Source organism: Coturnix japonica, chromosome 11, assembly GCF_001577835.2.
Source record: "Coturnix japonica isolate 7356 chromosome 11, Coturnix japonica 2.1, whole genome shotgun sequence".
Lineage (NCBI taxonomy): Eukaryota > Metazoa > Chordata > Aves > Galliformes > Phasianidae > Coturnix > Coturnix japonica.
This window is the reverse complement of record NC_029526.1, coordinates 344,057-354,044: the sequence shown is the minus strand read 5'-3', so window position 1 is coordinate 354,044 and position 9,988 is coordinate 344,057. Positions and strand designations below refer to the sequence as shown.

Here is a 9,988-nt window from a genome sequence, read left to right as displayed (position 1 = left end):
GGTAGTTGAGAATGCATGTTTCTGTGAAGAGTTCAGTGTGCAACAAGGCAACAGAACTCTGTTCAGTTCTGAAATGCAGCTTCCCCCTTGAAAATGAAACACATTCTTTAGGAAAAAGATTTTTGTAAGCACCTGGCGGTTTGCAGGTTTATGTTTTGCTGCATGTTATGAGGCAGATTTAGAGTTTGGACACATGTCATAAAGGCAGATAAAGTGTGAGTAAGAGGACTGAATGGGATAGAAAACTTTAACTTCTGCTGCATTCAAGGTAACTCCCTAAAAACAGAATAGGGGTTTTAAACAGTCTTCTAATTAAGATTAAAGTGAAATGTTCCAATAAGTCCTCTGTAGTGGTGTTCAGCTACTCTAAGCAAACGTGGAGTTTTGGAAGAGGACATTTTTGGAGCATAAACTTCTTTGTTTCTCACCAACAAAACATTTTCAGCTAAGATACATCTGTGACAAACCTCCCTTACTGTGAAGTTTTAAGTTTCAGTAAGGCAAGGTCTTAAATTCTTGGATACTTCTAGAAGTTCATTTCTGCTTTGACTATAGAGAAGGCAGGAAACAAATGAATAAAAAAGCTTAGTGAATGCAATGGCTTTGTTCCACTGGATCTACAGGAGGAGACAAGGTTAGCTCTAAGCTTATAGGAATTCTCTTCCTAGTGTAAAGTGTTGTATGGATGTTATCTGTAACAAGCCTGAATCATCTGCAAGAGTTGTATTTAGTATAAATCATACATACTGAAGATTATAATGCTGAGCTCACTCAGTGATAAGCATACATGTGTGAAGCAAGAATGAGGTTTGAGTCAGAGTTCAGTGTTCTCCCTCACTATCACCAGTGCAGCCCACAAATAACCATCCTTATGAGGGCTTAGCTTCCATGCTTTGAACAAAACGTGTTCCACGCTGCAGGACCAGGTGCTCTGCTGTCTTGCACGCATGCTGCTCAGGTGCAAGAAAGCTCCAGCTGTCCTGCGTGCAACTTCACATCCCCTCTGTGCTGCCAGCTGTGCAGCTGTGTTGCACCAGGCCTTGGAACCAAGACTGTCTGCACTGTCCATCTACATGCTTCTTTCTAAGGCCTAAATATCTGCAGAAACTTCAGGAAGAATTACAAGATCAAGGAGCTTGTCCAGTGTTTTTATATCCTGTACTTAGCACTCTTGGAAATGTCTGAAAGGCCCCCTGCTAGAGCATGGCACTCCCAAAGCCAGACATATGCTTCTGACAGAGTTTCGACCGGATTAAGAAATCCAGTGTGATGAGACACTGCTGCTGATAGCAGCTCAGTGGATAATACACAGGAAAAGCTCTGCCTGAACAACATATGATCAAGTGCTGTAAGTATGGCTTGTATGGCCTTAGCAGCATCCTTAGAACTAAATTCACAAAGGCAGTTTTTAAACACATCCTTTTACGTACGTGGGCTTGAGTGAGTCATGTCTTGTGCTCAGTTAAACTTTCTCCTCATTGCTCAACATCACAGATAATGACAGTGTCTGGCTATTTAAATAGAGATTTTGAGATCTTTGTCTGGGGATGACAAATTGTTTGATATGTGGTGGAACTGTGGAACAAGAGGCAAAGAGAGGTGCCCCAAGTCCTTTAGCAGACTAGGCTAAGCAGGACGAGGCTCTTGGCCCTGCTCTCTGTTTCACCAGGCTGCAGAGACTCTGACTTCACACAATACTTCTTTCCACTTAGGGCTACAATTGTTAAAATGGAAATGGGTTTCTAATCTGAAAGCTGCATGGTTCCACTGTCAAAACATACATGGATTTCAACACAGTTCTAGAAAACTATACCTCCTCCACTCATCATCGCTGTTCCTAACAACTAGTAGAAAAGTCAAGCAGTCTTCTGGGATAATCTGTTTTAGTTCTCCAACTAATTGTGCAGTTCAGACCTCATAGCCTCATCAGAAGATTAATTGGTTCTCGCGTTCTCAAGTTTCATCTTGTGTTGGTTTCTAGAAAAACGTCTGCATTTCCCTGGTTAATTGAAAGAATTTAAAAAGATTTCCAATTCTTTCTGGCATCATGTTTTCCTAAGACAGTGCCAAGCTCAATAATCAGAGCCTGCCTTTCCTACATCATACTTGTGTACCTGGAGTTACACTCTACTTCTTCAGTCGCAAATGTCCCCAGTCTTTTTGAGTGCAGTGATTATTTGTATGTAAATATTAGAAGAGTGTATTTGAGTGAATGGCACGGGGCCTTGAAAGTGCCTGGATCACCAGGGTGGTGATGCTTTCTTTTCTGGCCTCCCATGTAGGCTTGCCTGTGAAGACTTGCAGCTCATTCTGCAAAGTGACAGTAACCCAGGTTGAAGCAGAAGTGTGAATGCAGCTACTGCTGCGCTGGGGTCGTGGTGATGAAGGTACCTCAAGATGGGAAGGTCTCCCACATCCTGGCTGAGTGCTCCAAATGCCTGAGAACAGCAAGGGCAGGCAGGAATTGTGCTTCCACAAGGGAAAACCTGTTCAGATGGTTCAAGTAACATCAGCTGTCTTTTTCTCTTAGGAAAAGGTCTTCAGGTTTGGCTTCTGGAGTGGATAGATGCATCTGCCTTGTAGTCTGGTTTAGAGAAAAGAGAGGTCAGGTGCTGCTTCCTTGCTCATACCTGCCATGCTTAGCATTTTTTAACTGGTAGGCAGCTTCCCACTCAGTATGCAAAATATTGTTTAGCTGTTGTGGTATGGCTCTTATCTCTCTTCGTGTGCTACGTAAGATCTTTAGGTATTAACTTTGGGCTTAGCAAAGTCCTGAAAAGCTGTATACTGTTGCATTTGGGGTATGTACATGCATCTCTGTCTAATGTGCTTCCTCAGACATGAACTGACTTCAATGGCTTGTGGCCCTCTGCGCTGCCCATATGCCTCATTAGGGTTAATTTGGGAGTCAGGAGATAAGATAGACCCATGTGCTGATTTATACAGGCTAGGCATGAAAGGCTGCTCTGTAGGTGAATTAGAACGTTTTGGGATTGATTCTGCTTGTCACTCTGTGCCCATGAGCTGATCAGGCCTCTGGTGGGAAGACTTCAGTGACGATATTCCAGTTAAGAGCATCAATTGTCTTTGTAAGGAAATAAAAATCAGTCAGGGACCAATATCAGTTCATCAGCTCTATTTCTCCCTCTCTCTATGAATTCTATAAAACACATTAGCATAGACCTTGCGTAAGGGGATTGCATTTCACACTTAATGCGCATAATTATATCTTGCAAACAGTTTATTAATGGGTATATAATCATAGAGTAGCTTGTATACACATAACAGCAATGTTTGATTATGCTGCAGCTGCCATAGATCAATGGATACATAGGAGTCTCACTTATTATTTTCTCACATGCACAAAGTCTAGAGAACGATATAACATCTGTACCACACAGTTGTTCATCAAATACTGCTGCCTAGGGGAAGCCAGGAATTTCAAAGAAGGGCTATGGTAAGAAAAGTGTACGCAGGACTTTTCACTGAAAGAAAATTCCCTTTCCCAAAAACATCCACTCTGAAAATCCTCTACCTCAGTTCTCCACGCACTGTAAACACAGTAGATCTTATTTTGCAAAGAAATGGCAGCGTGCCTCCAAGTCTGACCATTTCTGTTTTCTGAAGATGACTCACCCAGAGTACTGATGAACAGTTGAAGGTCTCATCTCACGAATCAGCAGCACGAGGATCTGTAGACCAAGTTAATTCTGCTCACATTGGAGCAGCCTGAGCTGCACGGGAAGGGCTTGCAGAAACATCACCGAGGTTCCTTTAGGAAGAGCTTTTGCTTGGTAATGCACAAGCAAGAAGATTCTAGCTTGTTTTGATGCACTGTTGGTACAGTACTAATAAGTAGAAGGAAAAAGCAGTGTTAAGCTGCAGAATCCCCACAAGTTTGTATCCCATTTCCAACATGATAACCTCAGCTTTCCCTCCCATGTCGCCCAGCTACCACCTGCAAAACTGCTTCTGACTGCCTGGCCAGGGACCAGTCACTGCAGCCAAACTGTTAAATACTTACTGGAATTATGTGCAGCCTTTCATGCAGCAAAGGTGTTAATTCTTATGCCTCTCCTCTGTCTGGCTAGGAATAAAACAGTAGGAACTCCTCTATCTTCAAGACCTGAATTCCCTTACTAAGGCACCGGGGCTGCACAGGGGTAGTGAGGAGAACATCTGGTCCAATGTTATATGCTTCCTGTGATGAGAAATCAAGTCAATATTATTTTTCTTCCCCAGTTGTATCTGTTACCATTTACAGGAATCAGATCCCTTCACCAGGGAGATATCCTTCAGAGCAGAAGTTCATTTTTTCAAAGTCAGCTCAGCCTGGAGAAACCGGATAAACCCAGAAGAATAACGTGGTACTGTGGGGCCATTTTCCATCTCATCTCTGCCTGCTGTTCTGTTTGTACGTGAGAGGGAGGCAACAGGCAGAGGCAGGGACCGATCTGCTGCAGACTTCCCATTAGCACTGACTCGCTTTATTTAAAATGAAAACTGCAGTGACGAGAGCCCCAGGATGACAAATACTAAACAAAGGGCTGTGGGGAGGAAAGCAGTCAGGGCTGCTGTTGTTTCCAAGCAAAGTCTTAAAAAATATGGGACAAAGACAAAAAACACACAAACAACAACAACAACACAAAGAAAACGAACAAAACAAACAGCCCACAACTCACTAGGTGATTATGGCTCCTGGCTCTTATTTCAGGGCTTCACAACCACTCACTTTTGAGCTCAGTACTTTCTTTTCTTCTTCTTTTCTTCTCTTTCTTTCTTTCTTTCTTTCTTTCTTTCTTTCTTTCTTTCTTTCTTTCTTTCTTTCTTTCTTTCTTTCTTTCTTTCTTTCTTTCTTTCTTCTTTCTTTCTTTCCTCTTCCTCTTTCTTCTTCTTTCTTCTTTCTTCTCTCTCTCTCTCTCTCTACTCTTCTCTCTCTTCCTTTTCTCTTTTCTTTTTTCGTTTTCTCCTCCTCTCCTGCTCTTCTCTCCCTTCTCTCTCGCTCTCCTCCCATCTCCTCTCCTCTCCTCTCCTCTCCTCTCCTCTCCTCTCCTCTCCTCTCCTTTCTCAAAGGTTGTTTGGAAAGAGGCCTTCTCCCTTGTTGCTGGGGGAGGCAGGAACTGTGCGATGTGCTCCGAGTGGTGACAGATGACTGGAGGTTAAGAAGGTGGATTTCTACCCGATGGACTTGGCAGCTCTCCTGCAGGTCTATGCACTCAGTATTGATCTTGCTGCAAGATGAATTGTGATATGGATTTTTTTCTTTTTTTCTTTTTTTTAATTTCTTTTTTGGGCACCTCTAAATATGGCTGGCATTCACAGGAGTCCTGCCTAAGGGTTGGTATTAATCTAACCTAATCAAGATAATATATAACATTTCTACATTTTGGATCCCAGCGCAGTTTTGTTTCAGGTTTAGTTATTACCAAATAAATGTTTGCAAACTTCTTTCAACTTCTGAACGTATCCGTGCAGGACAGTAACACACCGAGAGTGGGAAGACACAGCTTTAACGCACCTGGAGTTATTGCCTGCATGCATTAAACTTCCCATACAATTTTCTTCTATGCGTGAACACAACATCAGCAGTTTTTGTATGAAGCCCGTCCACAATTAAGGAATAGAGACGCTTCCCTCATTTTGATTAATTTGCTCACTTGATTCAGATCGTGCCTCCTGGCTAACCTCAGCATCGCCCTCCTTCGATTTGCATGCGTACGTGTAAAGTTAAGGCTGTAACGCTGAGAGATTAGAAAGCCTTGTTTCTTTATCAAAAGATCTAATGTGCTCTAATATTTGTACGCTGGCAATAGGCACTCAAGCACTTTTGGAGAGGGCACCTGTACCCTCATGGCGCTCCTGGGCCGCGGAGGAGCAGCGGCTGCAGGGAAAGTTAGTGATGAAGGTGAGGGTGGAATAGAAGGTTTGGGACAGAATAGAAAGGTTCGGGACAGGCGGTGTGCGTCCCGCAGGGTCACGGCTCCTGAAGTGAGCGGCATTCGGGGCTGTTTTGGGCCTCGGAAGCGAGCTGGACGCGGCTGAGGGAACTGAGGGGGCTGAAAGACTGAGGGAGGCTGAGCGGAGCGCGCTCACTGCGGGGCTGAAGAGACCGACGAGGACCGAAAGGACCGAGCCCACCACGGGGCTCAGGGCACCGGGGCCGCTCCCCCCGCAGTAGGAGCCGGAAACTACCGCGGGATCCGCCCTGCGGAGGGATGCAGGGGGCTGCAGGCCGTCCCGGCGCTGAGGGGCCGCCCGGCTGCGGCCGAACGACACCGCCCGCTTCCCGCCTCCCCCCCTTCCCGCCCGCGAGGGAGGCGCGCGAGCCCCCGGGGCGCGGCTCAGCGCATGCGCGGCGGCGGCGCGGAGTTGTGAATGGTGCGGCTGTTCGGAGGAGTTGGCGAGGCGGGGAGGAAGTCGGAGGGGAGGGAGGGAGACGAGAGGGGGCGGCCGCTGTGCGCGCGCGGCGGGAGGAGAGAGGAGAGAGAAGGGAGAAGGGAGAAGGGAGAAGGGAGGGAGGAGGTAGCGGGAGGGGGGGGCTACGGCGGGGGCTAACAAAGGGCGAGGCGAGCGGTGGGGCCGGGACAGCGCGGGGCGGGCGGAGGGCAGCGTTGGCCCGGCACCATGCCGCGGGTCGTCCCTGACCAGCGCAGCAAGTTCGAGAACGAGGAGTTCTTCAGGAAGCTGAGCCGAGAGTGCGAGGTGCGGCGGGCGGAAAGTTTGCGCGGAGGGCCCGGGGAGGGCGGGGAGCGCCGGCGGTGCGGGCTGTGCAGTGTGTGCGCGGCTCTGATTGCGCCCTGTTCCCGCAGATCAAGTACACCGGCTTCAGGGACCGGCCCCACGAAGAGAGGCAGGCCCGCTTCCAGAACGCCTGTCGCGACGGCCGCTCCGAGATCGTAAGTGCCGGCCGTGCCGCCCCGCCGTGCTGTCAGCCGGGCTGTTGCCGGGTCCCGTCCGCTCCTCGGGCCGCGCCGCCCGCAGCTCCCGGGGGCACGCGGCTCCCGGACGGAACGGCGCCTTCCCGGGACGAGTAACGTCGTCCAGAAGGCGCCGGAGAAAAGTCCCGCCCGCGCCGGGTGCTGCCCGAGCTAAACCGGCCGCTTTTGAGACGCGGTGTCGGTAACTTTCCGCTCTCGCTCACCGGCCGGCAGCTTTGCGCTCCCGGAGCTGCAGCGTTGCGCGGGGTGGCTGTGAGCGCGGCGCGGTGGCGGCTGTTTCCTGGTTGCAGCGCCGTGTCACCCCGCGCTGCTCGTAACTCGCAGCCGGGCGCACACACGGCTCAGCCCTTCAACACTGATGACAGGGCGAGGTGGGAGTTTCCTGCCCGCAGACAGACCCCTGCGTTCCGCACGCTCGGTCTGGGACAGCTCGTTGGCTCTCGGCTCACGGAGACACCCGGTATAGCCACGCTGCAGTGTAGCACAGTGCTAATTGCCACCACAGATCCCCGTCATTGGTAGCTGTGAGTAGGACATGCGTTTACTAAGGAACTTCATTTTAACTAGTCTTACCTGCGCTTGTTACCTGTGGTTTCGGATCCTGTGCTGCTGTGTTTTTACACGCAGTTTTCATTGTGTGTGTGTTTGCTGGCGTTAAAAAGTCGCCAGGGAAACAATGGGGAGGTGAGGGCAGCGGCTGCTGGCCTGCGGGACTCCTGGGCAGGTGAAAGTGTGGGATGCCTCAGTCCTTCCCTTCAAAGGGAAAATAAAAGCGGACGAAAGGCGTTCAGCTGCTCAATGACTCTAGTGCAGTGTATGCCGTTATTCTTGTAAAGGAGAAATCACTGTAGTTTCACCTCTGCGCTTCTAAGCATGCTGTCTGTCTTTGCCAGAGCCCCATTCCTTGGAAGGGAAGCCACCAGCGATTTTTTCATCGACTTAATTATAAAACAGCCTCTACATTTCTTGATCTGAAACATCTGGTTTTGTTCTGCGAACAAGGCACAAGTAGTCGGTTTTATTTGGCGACGCAGTGTGTGTAATGACTGATGTTAAGAAAAGCTGGACGGCTCTTTAGTTTTTTTCATCTTGAATGTTTTTCCAGACATCAAGGATTTTAGTCTTTTATCTCCAAAGGGAGCCTCAGCAAATGACCTTACGTATTTTTTCAGCAGACAAAAAATGAAAGCAGAGAGCAGCTGAAGGCTCTAACACAGAAGTGGCAGTAGATTGTTGCTTCCTTTTATCAAATAACTCTTGATTGAGTAAGCAAAATAATTACTGATACTCATAGGAAAAGAACACAAGAACACGTGGAATACCAGATCAGGCTACTGCTTTGCTGCTATTAAACTGCTTTGATAACTTGAGACTAACGTTACGTATGTATTTTGTTTTTGGAGGCTTCTGAACTGTACTTGGTTGGAAGATGTTTACATGCATTTACGCTGTCCGGATGTAAGTCTTGACAGCCTTGTGCTACCTGGCGGCCTCCTAGCACTTCAGACTGAGCTTTAAAGGGCTCTGCGTAGCAAATACAGTGCACTCAATTTCAGTTTTATTACCTGGTGGTGGTCTGATTATTGTTCTTCTCGTATATTTGTTTAGTAACAACAACAACAGAAATGCTGGGTCCAGGGTAGTTCTTTCTGTGTGGTTACTAGCGAGGCAGTTCTTGCATTTTTCAGTACCAACCGATGATTTTGGGGCAGGGTGTTTAAATTGGTCAGCTTTATCTGCACAAAGAGAGGAAACAGGTGTCAAAAATCGAGATACAGCCACACAGCTTCTGAGGCGCTTATGGTCTGCGTGTTGCCTGCACGACTCGGTGAGGTTGTGAAAATGTGTGTACTTTCATTTTCTTTTTTTCTCTAACATTTTCCCATGCTTTTTCGCAGGCCTGCAGCACAAGTTTAGGCACGGGATGCTCCTGCATCTTACTCAGTTTCCCAGGGAGTGAGTGCAGCTCTCCTGCCCGGTGCCCTCAGGGCCTGTGGGATCTGGAGCAGTCTGGAGCACTGCAGGCATCTGCTCTGAGCTCCAGGATTTTGCTCCTTGACACTTGGTTTTACGTGCCTAAATTAAGGAGCACAAAAGATGTATTTGCTAAAGGTACTTGGAGATGGGAAAGTAGTTTTTGAGCAGGCGAAGTGGTGAGGGTGAGTCAAAAGTGTTCAGGTTTTACTTTTTTTTTTTTGTTTGCATGTAAGCAGAACTACTTGGAATAGTGAAGGGAGTAATGCAAGATAATCAAATGCTGATGGTCTGAAGCCGTCACAGATTCTATTCTTCATATTTGTGCAAACACAGCCTCGGTGAAGGTTCAGTTACATGAATTGAAATGTGCCTTTGGGAATCGTACGGCCAGTGCAACACTAGCGCGAGTAGAACTGATGCTTCAGCTTTAATGGCATTGAGAATGGGTTGAACGGGAGATTAGACAAATAGAATTGAATAGAAAGATCTCTTCAAAGTAGTCTGGAATGGGGTGTGATTGCAGTGTTAGTTTCCTTCATTGGGGGGGAAAAGTCGAGACAAAGCATTTCTATTTTCAAAACGGTAGATAATCGTGTGACAGTGTTGCAGTACATGACCGGAACTGTCTTAAATAACATGTAGAGCTATTGTGTCATCTATAGTAGCACAGTTCACCAAGTTGCTGAATTCTGGGCTGCTTGAAAGGAATCTGCTTGTCAGGAAAAGGCAGCTGTTAGGGCGGTGTTCTCTATGGCTTTCAAGAAAAATTGTATTCTGAGATAATGACCGTTTAAATCTAAGTGATCCTGGTAATCAATACGGTATTGTTTGACTGCAACAAAATATATTTGACCCTGAGATTTTGAGCGGAGTTGTATTCTGGCAATACCCTGCAGGACACATTGCAGTGTACCGCAGAAGGGAAATACCCTGAATCAGGTTTCCATTGGTGGGAAGAAAAAAATGCCTCCCCATGTAGAAGTTGGCATGCTGTGCACTCCGTGGGGCTGATAAGATGTGCAAATAAATATGGAGAGTTTATAAAGAAAACAGAACCTTATTTTCATTTGAAG

General features: G+C 47.3%; 1 protein-coding gene across 4 annotated transcripts in view; it reads left to right on the top strand.

Annotated features, from left to right (window-relative positions):
- Window positions 1-6,356: 6,356 nt before the first annotated feature.
- CBFB (core-binding factor subunit beta) overlaps window positions 6,357-9,988 on the top strand; it is a 40,640-nt gene continuing 37,008 nt past the window's right edge. For 2 of the 4 annotated variants that reach the window (XM_015873847.2, XM_015873848.2), the window contains exons 1-2: window positions 6,448-6,702; window positions 6,810-6,896. In XM_015873847.2, coding sequence (XP_015729333.1) covers window positions 6,625-6,702; window positions 6,810-6,896 — 165 coding nt within the window. In that variant the 5' untranslated portion in view covers window positions 6,448-6,624. Of the gene's footprint in view, window positions 6,379-6,447; window positions 6,703-6,809; window positions 6,897-9,988 lie in introns of those variants that run through there. The other 2 variants (XM_015873849.2, XM_015873850.2) reach the window with 2 other exon arrangements.